Source organism: Lacerta agilis, chromosome Z (assembly GCF_009819535.1).
Source record: "Lacerta agilis isolate rLacAgi1 chromosome Z, rLacAgi1.pri, whole genome shotgun sequence".
In the NCBI taxonomy this organism is placed as follows: Eukaryota; Metazoa; Chordata; class Lepidosauria; order Squamata; family Lacertidae; genus Lacerta; species Lacerta agilis.
Window position 1 is genome coordinate 10,094,249 of NC_046331.1, and position 23,093 is coordinate 10,117,341.

Genomic DNA, 23,093 nt, shown 5'->3' on the forward strand with positions numbered 1-23,093 from the left:
TCAATGGTATCAAAAACTGCTGAAAGATCTAGCAGAACCAGGAAACAGCTTTCACCTCTCTCTCTAGTCCTCCGGAGATCATTGAGCAGCACGACCAAGGCAGCTTCAGTCCCATGATGGGGCCTGAATCCTTATTGGAAGCCGTGCCTGGAGTTGTTCCACGACCACCCACTCAATCACCTTGCCAAGGAATGGAAGATTTGAGACTGGGTGATAATTGGCCATAGTTGCCGGGTCCAAAGATGGGTTTGTTTGTTTTTTAAAAGAAGCGGTTTAATAACCACCGCTTTAAGGGGTTCCATGAAGACTCCCTCACAGAGAGAAACATCCGCCATCCCACAGAGCCCACTGCTCAGCCCTCTCTGGCTCAGGATGGGCAAGGATCGAGAAAACAGGTGGTTGGTTTAACTTGTCTAAGCAGCCTGTCCACAGCCTCAGAGATAACAGGTTGGAATTGATCCCTTATAACCTGACTAGACAGAGCACTGGCATTCTCTCTCTTTCTTTCTTTCTCATCCTGCCCTACATAATAGGGTTGTTGTGAGGATAAAATATGATCACAGAATTCATCCTCCCCAGAGACAGCTCTTACTATTAGGTAAGTTCCTCCTAATTTTAGCGATAAACCCATGTAACTCACCATGAGCTGCTGGGAGGATAGGTGGTATACAAATAGAATGAATATTAAGAAGTTACCTATGTTTTGTTCTGGTGATTCCCAAGTGACCTCCAAATATACTGCCATGTGCATGTTGGATTATTTTGTTTCTAAATTCATTAGGTACCACCAGTTGCCTGTGGATTTCATTACCCCCTCTATTGGGCTTTAAAAGAACCTCTCTGTATAACAATCTGTATAACAATTTACTATAAACCATTCAGGGCTTTCTGGGGTTAACACTGTATTTAAGGCTGCGGCTTGAAAATAACTCTGTAAATCTGTATCTACTTTCTGCTTGGCTGCAAAACAGGCCGCCTGGCTATTTGTAACTGGCACTAAACTTGTGTCAGTTCAATACTTGTATCAGGTCTTTCCTCCCTAGGTAACTGTCGCTGTTTTTGTGCCCTAGTAATCACAAATGCACTCTGCACATGGTCAAGCAGATCCCACCCAATTAACATTGGAGCTGGGATTTCTGGTGAAACTGCTACCTGCCATTCTCCAGACCATTGTTTATATGTCAGATTAACTAGTGCTAATGGCAAGGTTTCCGGCTGCCTTGGATATTCCTTTTAAACTGGCAGTTTTTCCTTTAATAAAATCTTCTGGTTTTAATAAATCAGGATGTATAATACTAATACATACATACTAAGACCCTGTGTCTTTTAAGCCTTTATATTGTTTCCCATTTTTGTTTTGTTTTGTTTTACAATGGTGCAAAGCATTCTCCTTTCCTGCAATTTCTAGAAACAGGTCTTCAGAAGCATATTGCCTTAGACTGGCTGTGGAGGCAGAGCACAGCTATCATGTTTAGTAGCCACTGGTAGCATTATCCTCCATGAATTTGTCTAACCCTGTTTTAAAGTCATCCCAAGCTGGTGGTCATCACTACCTCTTGTGAGAATGAGTTCCATAGTTTAACTATGTGCTGTGTTACAGGTGGGTAGCCGTGTTGGTCTGCCATAGTCGAAACAAAATAGAAAATTCTTTCCAGTAGCACCTTAGAGACCAACTGAGTTTGTTCTTGGTATGAGCTTTCGTGTGCTTTTGTTTTGTTTTACAATGGTGCAAAGCATTCTCCTTTCCTGCAATTTCTAGAAACAGGTCTTCAGAACAGGTCTTCAGAAGCATATTGCCTTAGACTGGCTGTGGAGGCAGAGCACAGCTATCATGTTTAGTAGCCACTGGTAGCATTATCCTCCATGAATTTGTCTAACCCTGTTTTAAAGTCATCCCAAGCTGGTGGTCATCACTACCTCTTGTGAGAATGAGTTCCATAGTTTAACTATGTGCTGTGTTACAGGTGGGTAGCCGTGTTGGTCTGCCATAGTCGAAACAAAATAGAAAATTCTTTCCAGTAGCACCTTAGAGACCAACTGAGTTTGTTCTTGGTATGAGCTTTCGTGTGCATGCACACGTCTTCAGATATGTGCTGTGTGTAGAAGTACTTTCTTTTCTCTGTCCTGAATCTTCCAACATTCAGCTTCATTGGACGTCCACGAGTTCTAGTGCTATGAGAGAAGGAGAGGAACCTTCCTCTGTGCACTTTCTCCACACTGTGTATAATTTCAACACACCTCTCCCATGTCACCCCATACCTTTTCTCTAAACTGAAAAGCCCCAAATGCTGCAACCTTTCCTCAATGGGGAGTCACCTCATTCCGCTGATCATTTCAGCCACTGTTTTCAGAACCTTTTCCAACTCTACGATATTAGCTTTGAAGTGAGGAGATCAGAACTGTAGTGAGAGTTCTGCTGCATACGAAATCCAAAAGACATCCGTGCCTTTTCTTTCGGAGTGAAACGTTTTACCACGCCCTCAATTGCTATTTTGATTAAGCCACCAGGCACTAATTGATTCATGTTCGTGGGAGAGGGGAGATTTCTAGCTACGGATCACTAATTGGCTATCCCTGTCTGTCAGTAACATAATGTCACAATTTCATTTTTGTGAGCAAGTTAACATACATGCCCTGTCCAGTTACAGGTAGGTAGCCATGTTGGTCTGCCATAGTCAAAAAAATAAAATAAAAAATAAAAAAAATCCTTCCAGTAGCACCTTAGAGACCAACTAAGTTTGTTCTTGATATGAGCTTTCGTGTGCATGCACACTTCTTCAGATACCCTGTCCATTTACTTTATGTATGAGACCTACTGTCATAGAATCATAGAGTTGGAAGAGACCACAAGGGCCATCAAGTCCAACCCCCTGCCAAGCAGGAAACACCATCAAAGCATTCCTGACAGATGGCTGTCAAGCCTCCGCTTAAAGACCTCCAAAAAAGGAGACTCCGCCACACTCTTTGGTAGCAAATTCCACTGCCGAACAGCTCTCACTGTCAGGAAGTTCTTCCTAATGTTTAGGTGGAATCTTCTTTCTTGTAGTTTGAATCCATTGCCCCGTGTCTGCTTCTCTGGAGCAGCAGAAAACAACCTTTCACCCTCCTCTATATGACATCCTTTTATATATTTGAACATGGCTATCATATCACCCCTTAACCTTCTCTTTTCCAGGCTAAACATACCCAGCTCCCTAAGCTGTTCCTCATAAGGCATCATTTCCAGGCCTTTGACCATTTTGGTTGCCCTCCTCTGGACACAGGTTCCAGCTTGTCATTATCCTTCTTGAACTGTGGTGCCCAGAACTGGACACAGTATTCCAGGTGAGGTCTGACCAGAGCAGAATATAGTGGTACAATTATCTCCCTTGATCTAGTCGCTATACTCCTATTGATGCAGCCCAGAATTGCATTGGCTGTGGTGTAGTGTTTAGAGGTTAGAGTGTCAGACTAGGACTTGGGAGACCTGGGTTTGTAACCCCACTTGGCCATGAAGCCTGCTGGGTGGCCTTGGGCCAGTCGTTGCATCTCAGCCTCACCTGCTTCACATGGTTGTTGTGGGGATTAAATGTATGCCTCCTTGAAGAAAACGTAATAATACAAATGCAATGAACTTTCCCTCCCAATGTAATATTTAATGCCACCACTAGATGACACTGCGTGACTACAAGAGAGCAGAGTTATTGTTGGGTTTTGTTTTTTGCATTGTTTTTATTATCAACACCTGGTTATCTTGAAAGTTAATGGCTGGGGAAAGTTTCAAAGAAAGGAGAATACATTTTGGCATTATCCCGGTTGCAAGTTTGATTGCTACCTAGGTAACTGGGAAATGTGCACCACGTTCTTGGAAAATTAATACAAGCGCCTGCTTAGCAAAGATGTTGCACAGAAAGTGATGTATGAGTACACATCTCCCTCTCCTTAAATAAATAAATAAATAAAATGGCATGAAGGAGAGTCTCGCCAAGGAGGAGATCTTCCTAAAGGCAGCTAAAAAAAAAATTGGCACCCATGTCTTCATTAATTTTATGTCAATGTCGCAATGTTGCAGTGAGCAGCAAGGGCCCGCAGCTAAGGCAGCAATAAGCGCTATTTTTCACAGATGCAAACGCATAAAGATGTCAGCTCAAACTGTTTACTAATTAACACTTAAAAAGATACAAATTAGATATGCGTGAGTAAGAGCAATTATAATCAAGACGAATTTCTCCAGTCATTTGGGACTGGGGTGTGAGGGGGGGGGGGAGAGAAATAACCAAAACTCCCAAGCTGAATCGCTGGAACCAACATTTTAAAAAACAAATGAACAACCAAACCTGAATTCCTGCCAGTTAGCAAGTGTGTTCGTTTAAAGACCCATTACATGTGACTGTGCTCAGGAGGGGAGGCCTGCTGAGAAGGAGTGGGGGCCTGGGGCGGGAGGGAGACAGCAACTTGGGAGGATCTGAATAAAATTAAGTCCTTTGAAATGCAGTTGAAGAGGCTTTGCTGAGATGGTGAAATTAAGCCATAAAAGCCAACAACACTTCCCTTGCCGAATCTTGAGAGGCTGATTTATCTTAAAATGTATGCACTTGTGGCATCATGTTACTGTCAAACAGGGATAGCCAATTAGTGATCCTGGGGCTTGAAATCAGCACTTTGTAAGCTGCCTTACACAGTCAGACTCCAGTGGTCCATTTAGCTGAACATTTCCTATACCTGGGATGGGAAACCTCAAGCCTAAGAACGGCCAATGCCCCCTCTAATCCAGCATCCTGTTCTCACAGCGGGCAGCTAAGATGCCCATGGAAAACCTGCCGACTCCCCCCCTACTGCTGCTTCCAGCAACTGATATTCAGAAGCATTAAAGCCTCCGAGGGGGCAGAGTATGGCCATCAAAGCTGGCAGCCAATGGCAGCCTTATCCTGTATGATTATTTCTAATCTTTGAAAGCCATCCAGGCAGGTAGCCTCCTGTGGGAGTAAGTTCCATAGTTTAATTCTATCTACAGTACTTTTTTTTTGTTTTTGTCTGTCCAGAGTCTTTCAGCATTCAGCATCATCTGATGTCCACAAGTTCTAGTGCTATGAGAGAAACTTTTTTCTATCTCCTTTCTCCATACCCCTGCCCCCCCCCACATGCCTGGGTGATGGGGAACAATTGTAGCCATCTAAGCCTCGCTATCTGGTCCTCAGAACTCTTCCCAGGCCATGCCCTTCAATAGCCCTGCATTGCAATCTCTTTGTCTGGCTGGAATGTGTCTTTCTTTGAACTGTGATACTGCCTCTTGCTTCCCTGGATGGAGAAATGTGAATGCAGAACCCCTCTTATAAATGTAAGAGTAACACCCAGTTTTGCCTCTAATGTAAGAGTTGCCTCATCCAGTTTTGCCTCTAAACAACAACAACAACAACAACAAGAACAACAACCCCAGAAGCTGGAGGAAAGGCTGAGTTAGATTTCTGCAAATTTTAAAGTCAAGATTTCATCCCACCCTGTGTGGGTTCTCCCAGTCTCAAAATATAAATATTCCCACCAGAGCAGCTGACAAAGGCGGAAGCCAAAATGTTTTGCAGCAGAAATAAAACCTGTTTGTTAATCACTGTATTGTATATATAATTTTAGTGATTAACTGAATCCCAAAAGGGAACCACAGCAAGCTTGTGTTAAGTGCTGGTCTGAAGCTTTATCTATATGTACAAAATAAATTGTACAAAGTGGGTTAAGTTATGCATATTTGCATCAAAATACAGAGGCTGCAAAATTTGGGTTATGGTGGTGCAGAAGTTCACTCCCACAGCCTTGTAAAGTGAAGAAATCATATCCAGCCTCCCAAAAGCACTCAGGTGGTGAATCAAGGAAAGACAAGATTTTAGAAGGGACTTACCTCCTTCTCGATTTCTGCCAATGATTTAATAGTGATGCCCAGGAGATCGACTGGCTGCATCTATAAGGAAATGCAAAATAGTAATAATAGCAACAACAACAACAACAATCAGTTTATAAAAATGAGAATTCCAGCAAATGGCATGTTCCAGCTTCCTAGCAAGTGCAGGGATTAGTTAAGAGGCTCACAAAAGTCCAGTGGGTTACAGGATCCCAATACATCGTGGGTATCTCCCCTGAAAAAAAACAAGTGGACAATCCATTTAAAATTAAGCTTAAAATCAGGACACTATCAGTGTCCAGAAGAGCAACCACTGGGTTGGAACTTCTTTCCACTTCACCCTCAATGAGAGCTGTGTAGAACTTAGCTTGTCTCAGTTATCAGTACACTTATCTGCCAAAGCAGGTATCCGATTATCACAATGGAGGTCACTGCTCCTCTGCACTCCATTAAAAAGTACTGAGAGCAGCCCCATACCAATTATAATCAATGTGGTTGGCTTAATGGATGAACAGGTGGCATCTCTGATTCTTCACATGCTGGCAATCTCCCCCATCCCAAAAATTGTGCATTTTCTTCTAATTGCTAAAGGAAGAAAGACAATTATGTCTCACATGTGTGGCTTTAAAGAAAAGTTTTGAATCTGAGATGCCTAGGAGGGAAGACTCAGAAAATACCATCAAGCAGAATGGAAAAAAGCTGGATACTAGTACAGCCAGAAATTATTCTGGAATGTATGCCCTAAATATTTTGAATAATTGTTACATACATAATTGACAGACAGAGAATCGCGAGACAATCTTTTTCCTTTCCCTTTTCTTCTTATCTTGCTTTTTCTGTGATTTTTAATTCTCGGTAGCTCAATGTTAATATTGACATGTATGTTTTGGTCTTTGCATTTGGGATGCATAAGGATGTACACAGGAGGGTGCTGGACAGAGCATAAGGGAACCTGCGTGAGAGTCAGGACAGAGAGGTTTCCTCAGGGTGTGAGGCTGAGGGAAAAGGGAGAGGCTCCCAGGTGACAGCTGCAAGGGTTCACTCTCCTGTGTGTCACATAAGAATCAAGGTATAATTGTGACAGAGAGCAGTCCCTGATGTTCGTGCTGCAGAAACGAGAACTGGAGCTCTCAGCTGGGCTGGATTACCCAGGGTCTTGCTCTTAAGATTTGAAAAGACTGTGTGGCTTAGCGGTTTTAGTGTCTCAGCAGTGTGATAGGGTTGGGGAAGCACCCAGGTCCAAATTCTCAGCCAGGAAGCTTATTGGGTGATTTTGAGCTAATCAGCACTCTGCAGCTTAACCTACCTTACAGGGTCGTTGGGGAAATACTATGTGTTGTGTAGTTTGTGTGTGTGCAGGTTGGGACAGGAAACATATATTCTACCTGAAATTTCTTAGAAAGTTGCCAAGATAAAATTGCAATAAAATAGATAAATGAAAAGTGGCTGCTTTTAATTGAGTGACAGGCAGGAAGGTTTTTTTTTTGGGGGGGGAGGGGAGGAAGAACTAGATTTGGAATTGCCTGTTGCAATGGCCCATGTGATGATGAGGAGAAGGGCACTCCACTACCCCAGGCCCCACTTGCCATTCTTGGGGCAGTGAAAGGGGTGGCCTCAGGCCAGCTTCTTTGCTTTGCAAACTGGACATGTATGGGGTAGAGTGGTGCTGTCAAGATGGACTTCAGGGCAGATGCTCAGGGCCCAACTCAGCAATAGGAATAAGGTGTGTTGAGTGTGCTAGGCAGCAATGCTGGGTAAACACATCTCAGTCTGTCAAGTAAGCAATACACATTACCATCCAAAGCAAGGGAGCATAAACTTGGGCCCAGGGGCCAAATGCCGCCCTCCAGGCCTCTCTATCTGGCCCCTGGAATTCTCATGAGGCCACAACCCTTCTCCTCAGGCACACCCCTCATTGGCCCTGCTTTGCACCCTCCTTGAGTGATTTCCCCTGGCTGGAATGTGTACTTGAACTGTGATGGTGCCTCTTGCTTGCCAGGATGGAGGACAGCGAGGGGTGTGTTAGTTTATGGAGCCTATTGTACAAAGGTAAAACCTACATTTGTTGTTCTGTCTGCTATTGCCTTCCACCCTGCCCACTACTGTCATACGGCTCCTGGGACATTGCCTGGAAGGGAGTGCAGCCCTTGGTCTGGGGGGGGGGGAAATCCCATTCCTGGCCTAATACGCTAACAACCCAAGAGGAGCTTTTACTGTATGAGCAGACATTTGGGCACTGACTGTGTTCTCCAGGCAGAGGGGGAAAGAAGAAGCAGGGAAGATGGACGAGGTTATTCTTGAGGCTGCGTTGCTGCTGCCCGGACTCCAGCCGAGGTCCATCTGCTGCCTCATTAGGACGTAATGACCTCTCAACTTCTGAGAGAGGAATTGGTAAACAGGACCAGCGAGGCTGTCCTTCTCTGCGACAGCTGGGAGCCAGCCAACGTCGCCACGGCAACCAAGAGGAGTTGGGTCAGCTCAAGTTACTTTGCGCTCCATGTGCAGAATAGCTCACATTTTTCAAGGTCTAAGCAGCTCCCAGAAATAGGGAATCGGGGGCGGCGGGTGCAAAGTTGGGTTGCATTTGGCTGGAGACAGCACAGGCACAGGGGAAAGAGGCCATTTGATTCACTTGGGGTTGTGTCCAACTAAATTCTACTTGGAGTAGACCCACTGAAATGAATGAACATGGTCGTTCCCCAATAAATCTATCAATAGATACAGACCTAACTTCTGGTCATCACTACATCTGAGCCACCCAGGCAAGGAAAACTAATACTGTTCCTCTGTATGTGTATTTCTTGTGTGCCAGGAGCTGTCCTATTTTCCTGTTCTGGGTGTTGTCACCAGTTCTGCTCTTGGAATGGGTGCATGTTAAAAGTGGTTCAGGAGGAAGGTTGCTCTTTATCAATGGCAGGATAGCCAGGACTGCCATCAAATGTAATCTTTAAAAACTTGTGTTTGAGTTTGCTTTTTTCCTCCTCCTGCTTCCTTTTTCCTCACATGCCATGTCTTTTGAACCTGAGGTCAGGGACTGTCTCAGAACTGGTTTTTATAAGCCACACTGAGAGCCTTTCTTTGGCCAGAGGCCTGAGTTACCAATGCTGCAAATAAATAAAGAAGGAGCAGAGAAAAGGAAGGATGGCCAGAGCGATGAGGAAATAGACACTTATGTACGTGGATAAAAGAACTTACCCCTTCGGAAGCGCAGGCGAACTTCTCCGAGATCATAAAAGGCACTCCTTCCATCGCTACAAGTACAAAGAAAGCACCATTAACCATCATCACTCAATGCTGATGTGATTCACAGCACTATTTTTCAGCCAAGTCCCCAAAATCTACGTCTCTCTCGCACTGTACTCACATGTCAGTCTGTTCCATTTCCCTGACATTCCCGTTAATTTCCACATTACATTTGAAGAAGAAGAAGTTGTTTGGATTTGATATCCCGCTTTTCACTACCCGAAGGAGTCTCAAAGCGGCTCTCATTCTCCTTTCCCTTCCTCCCTCACAACAAACACTCTGTGAGGTGAGTGGGGCTGAGAGACTTCAGAGAAGTGTGACTAGCCCAAGGTCACCCAGCAGCTGCATGTGGAGGAGCGGAGACACGAACCCGGTTCCCCAGATTATGAGTCTACCACTCTTAATCACTACACCACACTGGCTTTCACACGACGTAAAAGCCAGGTCCAGAAAACTAAGAGAGTATAGTACACAATTATCACTCATCACTGTGTTATTTGATTCCAGAAAACAAATCTGTTTGCAGCCCCCTTAACCTGCAAAATTGAGGGAGCACAATGAAAAAAATTGTGTGTGGAGGGGATATACCGTACTAGCATCCAGCTATTTCCTGCTATTTTCATGGAGGGAGTATGGGGTAACAGAAGCATGTATGTGTGGAAAGGGGTGCGGAAGTAGTGACATTGTTCAATTACACTCTTTGTGTCACACCACACCCACTGGTGGGAGTGAAATTTAGTGTGGAATGTTGATAATTTGGTCAAAAAGCCACAGTTCTGTAGCACAGCAGGTGATGCAGTGTGAAAACATTTAAAAACAGAACAGAAGCACTTGCATTACAATGAGAAAAACTAATGCCTTAAGATTTAGGGGTATAGGGCGGTATACAATTTTAATAAATCACCACCACCACCACCACGTCAGAATGCAGCCCCTACTCACAGCACAACCATTACACTCAAGCTGATCTTGTCTACATAAGTTTTTGACATGCCCTCCAGATGATGACACTTTGGGATTTCCTACTGAAAACATCTCTCCCTCCCCATCTCTCAGCCTCATTTTGCCTGGGCTTGGATTAGAGATGAGGGAGAAATTCAATTCAGTTTGCATTTAAGTTCAGTTTGCCTCCCTAATTTGCGCTGTCTCAAGCCATGCATCAAGGGAAACACAGCTATCCTTCGAAATTCACACTTCCCCTGCCAAAGAATGCACACAATCAGGAAAAGGGTGCATAAAAACGGATAGATTGGCGAAAATCACATACAAAAATGCACTGCTTTAGATAAAACAGTTTTGCAAAAGAGCATGTCTATTGGGCAAGGTTGTGTGAAAAAAGCATACACATTATGAAAAATTCATGTTAAAATGCTGATGAACTTCCACAAGGATTTTTTTTTTAAAAAAATCACATTTATTTTATGTATACAGAATGCGTAGTAGAGTACATATGGGTTTCTGCTCCATTTCCCATCCTTGTACTGAACACATTAACTTCAAGAAGGTGGCTGTTTCATGCGCCTTCCGATTATACCCCAGGACTTATTTCAACCCATTTCTATGACTCATAAGGAACAGCAAAGAGCTATAAGCAGCAGAAGCTACTGGATCTGTGTGCAGCTCCCTCATGTGGTGAACTACTGAATGGCAGCTTCTCAGTGGAGGTACATTTCATGAGCTGGATTGCAGCCACCCCACCTGAGCTGGTCATGGGATCCTCGTAAGCAGGAAGGGAGTGCATAGGACTTCCCGTTTAAGCAGGGACTTGGTTGAGCAAGAGGCCTTCTGAACTCCGGTGTGTTCCTGTCATTCTTAAGTTCTGGTTTCTCACTGTCACTGCCTTGCACCTGCCATGCCTCTCTCTTATTTTTGCTTTGTTGATATACTATACTGAATCGTTCATTAAATTTTCAGGCAGAAACCATAATATGAGCTCAAGTACTTCTTCAGACTGGAGCTAGGACATAGAGAACAACTACCAGACAATACTGAGCTAGATAGAACAATGGCCTGGCACAATAGAAGGCTGCTTCCTATGTATGTATGTTTGTTTGTTTATTTAATTAATTGCATTTACAGCCCACCTTACTCTCCAAAGAGCTCAGGGTGGTGCATGAGTTGTCATCCCTCCCCCGCATTTAATGCCCACAACAACCATGTGAGGTAGGTTAGGATGAGTGGCAGAAACTAGGTCATCCAGTGAGCTTCATGGAGGAGTGAGGATTTGAACTCTTGTCTCCCACATCCTAGCCCAACCCTCTAACCACTACACCATACTAGCTCCCCAAACCTAATCTTTAAATTGAGAAGCTTTGGAGAAGACAGGAAGCACCCAAATATTTATAAAAATCTAGATTCAGGTTCAGAGCCCACCTGCTATGGGGCTCATGGGGAGATTTTGCACAGGGTTGTTGTGAGGAATAACTGGAGAGTGTCCTGAGCTCCTTCAAGGAAGGAGAAAGGGTATGAAAGACACCAATGCCACGTGTGGAGAAACCCACAGCAGATGAAAAGCGGGGAAAATATATGCCAAAACGGCTCAGCGCTACAATGTGGATTTGCCCAAGCAGATGAGCTTCCGCAGAGCTGTAATTAAGGAAACCTGTAATTAAGCAGATGCCCTTTATCGGAACGATGTGTGTGTGTGTATGTGTGTTTTTAAAAAATAAGAATGTCAAGACGCACAATGCGATCTGTTATTAATGCTGCTGTGTCAAAGAGAAGTGAGCACGGAGTCGCAAGAATCAGTCTTGTCAAGGTCTGTCATCAAGAGATTATTTGTGAAGTCTATGCTTTGGAAAGTATCAAGGTGGGTGGACAGGAAAAAGAGAGACTGGAGAGATGGACATGTTCAATGGCTGCTCCTTAGGGAGAGAGTACTGGCAAACTATTGCCATGACCCATTTACCAAAGTCAGTGGGGGGAAGCTGACTTTCCAATAACCAGCAATATCTTCTGCTGCTTGCCCCGTATTTCTTGCTAGGGATCTCAAACTAGAGACTCCAGATTCAAATGTACTTTTTGAGAAGGGCTGTAGCTCCATGGTAGAGCATCTGTGTCACACACAAAAAGTCTCAGGTTCAATTTCTAGTGTATCCTGGTATGGCTGGGAGAGGAGCTTGTCTGAAATCCTGGAGAGCGACAGCCAGTCAGTGTAAACCAGGCATGGCCAAACTTGGCCCTCCCCTGTTTTGGGAATACAACTCCCATCATCCCTAGCTAACAAGCCCAGTGGTCAGGGATGATGGGAATTGCAGTCCCAAAATAGTTGGAGGGCCAAATCTGCCCATGCCTGGTATAAACAATACTGAGCCAGATATATCAATGGTTTGACTCAGAGAAGGCAATGTTGAATGTTCTCATGTTCTTCTTTCCTTGTCTGGAGGAGGAAGCTGCTAACTTGCTCTCTGGTGCCCCGTTGGTGAAGGTTAAAAGGTGGTATTACATTTACCAGCACAATAGGGGACATATGAGATGAGGGGCCAGCATGGTTCCAACTGGCCCTATGAAGCTGCTGAACTTGGCCTTACTCTTGGTTCTGATTTGTTCCTGCTTCCTGATTTGCCATTCAGCCCTGATTTGCTCTTAGGCTCCTGGCTTACCATGGACCAGCTTTGACATGTTAAAAACCTGTGACATCATAATGTATTAGCTAAGGTCTTATTTGCAGTGTTCTATTTCTACACTGTTTTGTTAAGAGGGCTGACACTTTGGAGAAGATGGGCTATGAATACAATTGTATCTGAAAGCGCATTGTCACACTTTCTCCAGGCACTGGCGCATTATGTACTCTAATGCGCCTGCTCTTCTTCTGTGTGCATCATATCCCTCTGCTTCAACCTCAAATTGTCAAACCGGCAATTCATCTCCCTCCAGAATAGCTATATTTTTAGCAAAGGCTACCAACAATATCCCAAATTTAAACACACTGATGAATTCCCATTGGTCGCATTGGCTAAATATACAGAGTTGCAGGAGGAAAGAGAGTTTCAGCTGAAACGGAACAACATTTCCATGAATAATAAGCACTTGTTCTCTCAAAAGGAAAAAAACAAACAATGGGATCAGAAACAGGAGGAATTCTAACTACTAATTGCTGTTATTATCTCCTATGTATATACATATCTTCAGCATTTCATGGTGATTATGAAAACACGTGCAATTGTTCCTTTTGACTCATTCAAAGATCAGATGGTTTTTTCAAATCAATGTTAATAAAGAACTTTCTGGAACAAAGAATGTGACAAGCTCAAGAAAAAATATCTAAAAGAGGGTGAGAGGGAAAAGGTATGCCAAATATAGCTGTCAGGAGCTGTGGGGCTAGAGTAAGGACTGCCGAATTTTTGCTTATGAAAGTTTTAATGGGGTTGAAAACTTACATAATAACACCAGTTCATGCACATGTTTTGCATTTTTTCTGTTGCCTCCCCACTTTCATTTATAATATACACATAATATATGTGTGTCTATCTCACGTCTTGATGAGGCAATTCCAGCCAACCAGGGATCACACGGATAATGTAATAATATTACAAAATCATGCATGTTGCTAATTCAGTTTTCAAAACCAGAATAAGGGTCCTCAAACTAAAACCTATTTCCCACTCCACAGTGCAGCATAGCTAACCGGACATGGCTAGGTGATGTCACAAAGCCGAATCAGAGTGAGTGCAAAGCTTCCTCTCTTCACCCTGGTTAGAGAGGTATTCTCATCTCCATTTTGCAACCTTTCCAAATGAATAATCACCAAAGCAGATGAGAAAGAAGGGGACATTTCCCCTAAGCCCTAGGTAGAACCAGGAACTGTTGTATCACTGATAAGCTGTCCCTCGGAGTGAGTCACTTTGAGCAGATGATGTGAGAGCTGCCAGGATGACAAAGTCTCCAGAGTGGCTGCACCCATCCTAAGAGCCCACTAGTCTCTCCCCACCCAACTACGAAAAGTACCTGGCTCAGCACTGACCCTTTCTTGCCAGGGTGCTACTTCCCATAAGTTCTTGTTCCTTCACTTGTTGGATGCCCTCCTCAACCCCCCTCCCCCCCAAGTCCTAGGAACTCAGGCTTCATGCTCCACCAACCCAGTAACAGCAAGGTGCAATCCAGCAGAAGTTAAGACACGTATCAACTCCAGTGAACATATGGTAACGAGAACAAATTTTATACAACTGAGGGAAGTGAAAACGCTTGCCCCAGACTTAATATGTGCAGTAGGGGCTGTGAGATCCAGTGTGGTGTAGTGGTTAAGAGTGGTAGACTCATAATCTGGTGAACCGGGTTCGCATCTCCACTCCTCCACATGCAGCTGCTGGGTGACCTTGGGCTAGTCATGCTTCTCTGAAGCCTCTCAGCCCCACTTACCTCACAGAGTGTTTGTTGTGGGGGCGGAAGTGAAAGGAGAATGTTAGCCGCTTTGAGACTCCTTCGGGTAGTGAAAAGCAGGATATCAAATCCAAACTCTTCTTCTTCTAGGGGCTACGTATTTTAAAAGCAAATACTGCCTGCACAAACACTCCCATGTCTTTGATGGCATGGAATGCTGTGTATATTTGGGCTATGAACAGACCCTCCCTACTGCCACCTCAACTTTGTTGAAAATAAGCCTAATCTTCTTGGAAGCTATCTTATACCGAGTCAGACCACTTGGTCCATCCAGCTCAGTACTGCCTACACTGACTGGCAGCAGCTGTCCATGATTTCAGCACTACCTGAAGATGCCAGGGATTGAACCTGGGACCTCCTGCATGCAATGCAGATGCTCTACCACTGTGCAACAGCCCCTTCTGTGCCCCCCTTTCTGCAGAGCTGGAGCATGATTCGAGGCAAATGTAAATACCTAATTCTTTTTTGAGTGGTTCAGCAGTCAGCCTCACAGATAAGGCCAAAAAGAGCCCGCTCCATGTCATTATTTATGCAAATAATTAATTACGCCTGTTTCCGTCAAGCGGTTTGTCACGACACATTAATGACTTGATAGACTCCCATGAACTAGAGAACACTGGGGGGAAAAACAGCCCTGCGCGCCTTCATCGTCATTTAATTTAAAAATGATTCTGTGTGAAATTATCTCGTCATGAGTGATGGAAGCATAAAGATCAGACTCAGCAAAGCTGCTTTTGGATCATTGCTTTATTAATGGGGACATAAGGGAAGTGAAAAATGCTAGCATTGTCAGCCTCTCCTGAAGAAGCATGTTGGACATTTGGTATGCTGCAGGATGCACCAGCACAGCACGGGGAGATGGAAAAGCCAAGGGAAGCCAGAGACCCAATGCATTGAGTGGGCATTCTGCTTTTCTGTCTACACCTTAAGATCTACTGTTGCTGCAATTATCATAGCCACTGTTCAGCACTGTGGTTGCTTTTTGAGTCAGCCTAAAACCACAAATTAGCACATCATGCTGCTGTCAGACAATCCAGCACCTGAGGCCCAGAGCATACAACTCCAATCAACTTTTGTTTTGATTGGTGGCCTATTTCTGGAGTAGGGGAACCCTTTTCAACTTGAGGGCCACATTCCCCTTTGACAACTTTCTGAGGGCCATATTCCAGTGGTGGGCCACTCCAGAGGCAAAAGTGGGCACAGCAAAGAATGTAAATTTTACCTTTGTACAGTAGGGGAGCTTCTCTACTCTCCATCTAGGTAAGCAAGAGGCACTATCAGACTTCACCAGCACATTCCAACCACGTGGTGTGGAGGGCCAGTGAGGAGTGCTGCCCGTGGAGAGTTCTGAGGCCCACAGGGCCACATGTGGCCCCTGTCTGAGGTTACCCAGTCCAGGCCTATTTGTTTTTGGGCTTGACTTAAAATACTGAAAAGAGTCATTCAAAGCCCTAAGTGGCTTGGGACCAGGATACCCTCATGACATTGCCTACTTACTTTGATATAAGCCTCAGAGGCCCTGTTTTGTGGTCCATCCATAACATGAGAATCAGACAGACTTGATGAAGGCTGAGTTCCCCTGCCTCGTTTTATGCTTTATTGCAAAGTTTTATTACTTAAGTTACAGAGGCACCATGTCTCTCAGTACCTACTGCTGAGGAGCATAAACGTGGAGGAGCTTTTACCTTCAGGACTTGTCTGAGGGCTTCCAGAGACATCTGATTAGCTACCATTAGAAGAAGGACCCATCACATGATCTAGCAGGGAGCTTCTTACATCCTTCTAATAGTAAACTCAGTTGCTGAGTGCAAAGGATTGCAAACAGAATGAAACCACTTAGGCTATGAACACACCATACATTTAAAAGTGTCCAGCCTTTCAAGAAACCTGGGAACTGTCACTTATTAAAGGTGCTGGGAATTGTAGATGTGTACAGGCAAACTACTGTTCTCAGGATTCGTAGGGTCTATGTGCTTTAAATGAATAGTGTTTATGGAACCTCAGAAACAAGGAGGTATCAGAATGGTCAGTTTGATAGAAGTACCAAAAAAAAAGATAAACATTTAAGGATCTGTCAACCTATCCATTCTCAAAGAAATCAGCCCTGAGTACTCACTAGAAGGACAGATCCTGAAGTTGAGGCTCCAGTACTTTGGCCACCTCATGAGAAGAGAAGAATCCCTAGAAAAGACCCTGATGTTGGGAAAGATGGAGGGCACAAGGAGAGGGAGACGACAGAGGATGAGATGGGTGGACAGTGTTCTCAAAGCTACTAACATGAGTTTGGCCAAACTGCGAGAGGCAGTGAAGGATAGGCGTGCCTGGCGTGCTCTGGTCCATGGGGTCACGAAGAGTCGGACACGACTGAACGACAACAACAACCCATGCCCGCAAACCCCTTAATGATGCAACTGTTGTTAGATGTTTTTAACTGAAATTGTTCATAGAACGATTTTCCTTTGCTTTTAAATTGTGTATCTGTTTGCCTCCCTGGGCTCCTTATGAAGGAAGGGTGGAATATCAAACAAACAAACAAACAAACAACAGTAATAATAGTTAGTCTGCTGTTCTATTATGCTGCATTTTATTTTTGCGGCAAGCAGCTTTGAGACTTATTTTTAAATAAAAGTAGGGTGCAAATAATAAATTATACAAAAGGAGAACGGAACACTGGCTATGGGGTGGCAAAAGTGAATGAAACAGGCAAACTCTCCAACCCAACAGAACACCGTGAGAAGACAAACAGGCTGCTTTTGCATGGCAAAGACATACTGCTGTTTATTTTGCGGGTTGGGCCTGCCATCTGTTGTCGTACATTCAGCAGAGGCTGCCTTGCTTCCAAGAGGATTAGCCCAAACCAGCTGGGTTCCAGGAGTCCCACACATCCAGACAGCTATTCTTCAAAGCATCCAGGACGGGGTCCTTTCAAGGGATGGGTGGGGGAAATTTGCCTGTGTTCATTCAGAAATCTATTCCATCCCATTTCCGCATCAATCTGTAATCTTTTGCTTGTTTTTAAATTTGCAGGAAAATGTGGGCTGTATCCAACTAGATTCTACACATAAAAGATATAATGAAATTAACAGATCTAAGCTAGTCATGTCCATTATTCTCAATGGGTCTACTCTGAGTAGGGGTAGCACCGGCTAAAATACTTCAGCACAGGGTGGGGTGGGGATTCACCTAATGAACCCCATCAGCAGAAGCACTCCTGTGTAATGGAGCTTCCCCCCGAAATGTTCTGTCTGGTAAGCAGAATTCTGTATTATTTAAAAGCCGTCAATGAAAATTCATCAGTGTTTTAGCGCACCCCATGTACATTAGTAATTTTAACTCATATTCACATTTTTTGCAAAGCAATTTCCATTAATATAATGCTTTTTTGTATGTTAATTTTACCGATACATACATTTTTATGGACACTTCCTCACAGTATACAGGCAACTCCCCATTTGCGTGCATTTGAGAAAATTCTGATCACTGATGCACACAGTTTTCAGCTTCAGAAGGGGACAGAACAGGGCGAGGGTAGAACAGGGCGGGCTTATGCGTGTCCCACCGAACATGTGCAGTGCCTTGGAAAGCAGCTCCCGTGGAAATGGGGAGTTGCCTGTATGCGTTTTTGTACATGTTACATGGCTGGAGAACACTGCAAAATTCAGAGAACTTGTCACCTGCCCCTATAAGGCATGCCTTCTTAAATCTGTAAGAAATCAATCTTTTAGCGTGGCAGCCCCCCCCCCCTTCAGAACTTCCTGCCCATAAGGAAAGCACCTTTATTGTACACTCTTTGGTGCCCACTAGAAAATTTTTGTCGAGACAAGCCTATCTGGCAACGTGCTGACATTTGTTTTAATCTGCTTTTAGCTTATTTAGGGTTGCCATATTTCAATAAAAGTGAAAATCTGACACAAAAGCTTCCCCCCCCCCCAAATCTTTTTTAAAAAGAAAAGTTTTGGAGCAATTTTTAAAGGAAATTCACCAAAAAGGTGCCCGGGTTTCCCCAGACATTTTAACTGATTTTTGAAAATTCCGCCCAGATGCCACTTTTTGACTGACAAATCCTGGCTATGTCCGGGAAATTCCAGACGTATGGCAGCCCTAGTTGATTTTAATTGTTTTCTGAACATTTTAAACAGCTGTCTAACCAACGCTTTGAACTGTGCTGTTTTAAAATGTAGTGTTGGTGCTGACCTTTAGAACCCTAAATGACCTTGCCTCGAGGACTGTCTCCACCCCCATTGTTCTGCCCGAACACAGAGGTCCAGCTCTGAAGACTTTCTGGTGGTTCCCTCACTGTGAGAAGCGAACTTACAGGTAGTCAGGTAGAAGGCCTTCTTAGTAGTCACAACTACCCTGTGGAATGTCCTCACATCAGGTATCAAGGAGATAAATAACTATACAACCTTCAGAAGACATCTGAAGGCAGTCCTGTATTGGGAAGTTTTCAATGTTTGATTTTTGTATTATATTTTTATATGTGTTGGAAGCCGCCCAGAGTGGCTGGGGCAACCCAGCCAGAAGGGAGGGGTATAAATAATAAATGATGATGATGTTGATGATGATTATTACTGATTGTGGTCCTTTAACGGCGGTGCCAGCACACACTAAGACACCCCCCAAAGCACATGTGGCAATAGCTACATGCCATGCTTCCATATCACAGAAATTAAATTTATTCATTTAATGAGTCTCTATATTAAAGGATTCCTTCAACCTCCTTAAGCATGCATCTTTAGCATGCAGTTCCATTCTGAAGAGATAAAACAAAAGAGATACCAATTAGGTTGAGAGTGATTTAAAAACATTGGGGAGGGGTCTTTTTGGGGGGGGGGAGGGAATCAGAATCATTAGGGCAGCAATGCTATTTCTATTAGGTATGTTTTATTTGCATATGCAAATTCCATCAAAATAGGATGCCCCCATTAATGTAATTGCTAATTGCATAATAGCCACCAATCTTCATATAGATCAAATGCCCAAGCCTTGTAGCTATTAGGGAAATGGTGCTCTGTAATTAAGATTGTCCTAATTTCCAGATGCCAATTAACTATATAATTATTAACCCCCTTTCACTAACACAAAATTAAGGATTTTCACCCATATTAGGAAAAGGTTTGGGTGCCCCCCCAACATTACTTAAAGAGAAACTACCAGATGAAACAGGTCCCTAGGAAACCCATCACTGTTTCAAAATTCAGTAGGTAAATACCGGTATGCTTATAACTGTTCATACAAAAGGACCCAGGTGGCGCTGTGGGTTAAACCACAGAGCCTAGGGCTTGCTGATCAGAAGGTCGGCGGTTCAAATCCCTGCCACGGGGTGAGCTCCCGTTGCTCGGTCCCAGCTCCTGCCCACCTAGTAGTTCGAAAGCACGTTGAAGTGCAAGTAGATAAATAGGGACCACTCCGGCGGGAAGGTAAACGCCGTTTCTGTGCGCTGCTCTGGTTCGCTAGAAGCGGCTTTGTCATGCTGGCCACATGACTTGGAAGCTGTACACCGGCTCCCTCTGCCAGTAACGCGAGATGAGCGCAGCAACCCCAGAGTTGGACACGACTAGACCTAATGGTCAGGGGTCCAAAGGCAACTTAAGCCTTGATTATTCAATTATTTTGTTCAAAATCCACTCAGGGGACATTGATGACTTCCATTTTATTAATTCCCTTGCAAGGTAGGCTAGGCTGGGAGAGAGTGGCTGACCCATGCTCACCTAGTAGGTTTCATGGCTGCTTGGGAATTTGAACCTTGGGTCTCCCAGATCCTAGTCCAACATTTAACCACTACACGACATTGGCTTTCCCGTATGAACAACTGCATCTGATATAAGCATTAGGAGAGGTCCTCTTTTTCATGAAGCAAGATCAATGGGGAAGTGGGAAGAATCCCCATTTATTTAAATGATTGGTGCCTCAACTTTCTGCCCAAAGCAGTTAAAGATGGCTTAATAAAAACCTTGTCAGCATAAAGGAGGGGGGGAAGCATAGAAGTACAATACTGTGTGGAAAGAATAGATAACAGCATCCGTTAACTAGCTCAGCTGTCAGGAAGCCCTCAATAGATAATATTGAGCAGGCAAGCCAAGTATGAACAACTTGCATACACAACTAAAGCTAAAACAGAACTCATTACCAGAAGTTTGAATGAACCAAAGAAGACTTTCAGCTTATCTACACTATACATTTATAGCAGTATCACACCACTTTAAACAGTCATGGCTTCCCCCAAAGAATCCTGGGGAATGCAGCTCATTAAGGGTGCCAAGAGTTGTTATGAGATCCTTGTTCCCTCTACAGACCTACAATTTCCAGAGTGGTTTAACAACCATTCTCTTTTCCCAGGTGACTCTTGAGTGCAACAGCATTCTCCTCATCTCCAGTTCCCAACTAGTATTCAGAGGCATACTGCTTCCAACAGGAGGGAGAACACAACTATCATAGCTAGTAGCCATTGGACAGCCTTGTCCTCCATGAATTTGTCTAATCCTCCAGTGTGGTGAGCGAGTGTGGTGTAGTGGGGTTAAGAGCGGTGGACTTGTAATCTGGTGAACCAGGTTCAAGTCCCTGCTCCTCCACATGCAGCTGCTGGGTGACCTTGGTCTAGTCACACTTCTCTGAAGTCTCTCAGCCTCACTCACCTCACAGAGTGTTTGTTGTGGGGGAGGAAAGGAAAGGAGATTGTTAGCCACTTTGAGACACCTTAGGGTAGTGATAAAGCGGGATATCAAATCCAAACTTCTCCTCCTCCTCCTCCTCTTCTTCTCCTTTACAGCTAGTGGCCATCACTAAATCGTGTGGGTAAGCTCTGGAAGGCCTCTGGTCATCCCTCTTGCAGAACCCCCCAAATCCCCACTGAATTCTAGGGAGGGAAAGTTATAATCCTTGGACATCCACAAGGCAAGGTTATTAGACCACAAGAATGGATCCAGCAAAAGCCTTTGAAGTGTGTGAGAGAGAAGAATCAAAATAAACCCATCAATCAAAACTGTTCTTTTCTTTTAAGTTCTCCACTAGAAATAGCAGAAAAAGGGATTACCGAAAGCCCATATAACGGAATCACATCTACTGCTCCAAGCCAGCATCCCGCCCCTTTAAATCACCAGATGCCTTACTCAAGAGGTGTGTGGCTCTGGAGGTCACCTGACCCTGCTTGGGCATATAAGTCCTGTAAGCCTGACAGGTTCCAGTTATCTGCTCCTCACTGTTGTGGATTGCCTTCTACTTTGGGTCAGCTTCCTTGGACCCTGTCTATCACACTGCCATCTTTCGGCCCAACTAGATTAAGACAGACAGCAGACATTTGTGAGAGATAAAAACAAAAGCCGCATCAGCAATACAGGGAAAGCTATCAGACGACTCTCAAAGGAATCCGAGAACAAGTGCATGCCTGTGTTCCTAAGTCCGTCCTCCCACTGGAAATGACAGCGAATTTAAGCTGGCACCTATGCCCTGTGACTAATGAGAGCTACCTGCTTGAGAACAGAAGGCCAGGCAGCCAGGTAAGGCACTCTTGGCAGGAATCAACCTGGGCCACACGGCATTCATCATCTGCTAAACCAATCCACAAGCTCCAACTACCATTTGTCATTAATTGCGCTAATCAGCAAACCATTACTCTCTTGATGACAATGCAACACTTATTAGCTAGTTATGGGGATGGAGGTGGGGGGAGGAAAGGGGATTTCTAGCCCCCCTCCAATGTGTATCTTAAACATGAGTCCATGGGGAAGAAATGTCCAATTATGAAAATAAGAAATTTGCTATCATCTCCTACTAATAAACCACCTGAGTAGCTTGAAGCATCACTGAAGCTAGAATACATAAACAAGAACAATCTCATAACAATGTAAGTAAGAGGTCAAATAGCAGCTAGATAGAATACCTTTGTTTAAGAAATGATTTGAGGACTTAGAGAATGAGAAAAGAACAGGAAAGGTTGTAAGATCATAATCATATGAACTGGACTGCATCAAATGCTCTCTCTGTTCAATTTCTGGATTAGAAGTGATACTTCCAGCATGTGAGAAATATTTTCTGGGAAAATTCTTGATTGAGAGAATATTCACTTTTTTTCAATCCTATTTAGTGTTGTTCTGCAATCTTCTCCACTGTTGCTTTGGTGCAATCCTCCTCCTGCCCCCCCCCCCCAATCAATTACTTTGCCTTGGCTGCATGACCAGATTATGGAGGGAAAACATATCCAGTGGAAAACCAAAGGCAAAACTTCCTGGATCAGCGAAGCAGGAATGCTGCTGTGAATAAGTTCATATACACAAATAGAAAAAAACAGGGGTTCAGGCCAGCATCAAAAAACACAATATATAACAAGCAAAGTACTACAAATGTATTCGTCACAATGTACCTACTATTACAAGGCTTACAGTACATACAAGCAGTACTCCAAATCATCAAAATAAGTGCAATATTAGAATTAATGATATATTTTCATTATTTCCGACCCAAGGAAATTCTTGGGAGTGGCAGAGCAGGACTGGAGCCTGGAGGTCCTAGTTTCAAAGAAAAAACTCCTTCAGCTGACAATATAAAAGAAAATGGTAGCAACCCAAGCCAAACAATACAGTGTAAACTTTTCCAGATCATGAGC

The 23,093-nt window shown here is 44.0% G+C and overlaps 1 protein-coding gene across 4 annotated transcripts in view; it reads right to left on the reverse strand.

Annotated features, from left to right (window-relative positions):
• The window catches only part of MVB12B (multivesicular body subunit 12B), a 94,032-nt gene that overhangs the window by 9,929 nt on the left and 61,010 nt on the right, over window positions 1–23,093 (reverse strand). For all 4 annotated transcript variants that reach the window (XM_033138349.1, XM_033138351.1, XM_033138352.1 and 1 more), the window contains exons 8-9: window positions 9,065–9,120; window positions 5,870–5,929 (exon numbers count right to left, since the gene is read on the reverse strand). In XM_033138349.1, coding sequence (XP_032994240.1) covers window positions 5,870–5,929; window positions 9,065–9,120 — 116 coding nt within the window. The remainder of the gene's footprint in view (window positions 1–5,869; window positions 5,930–9,064; window positions 9,121–23,093) is intronic.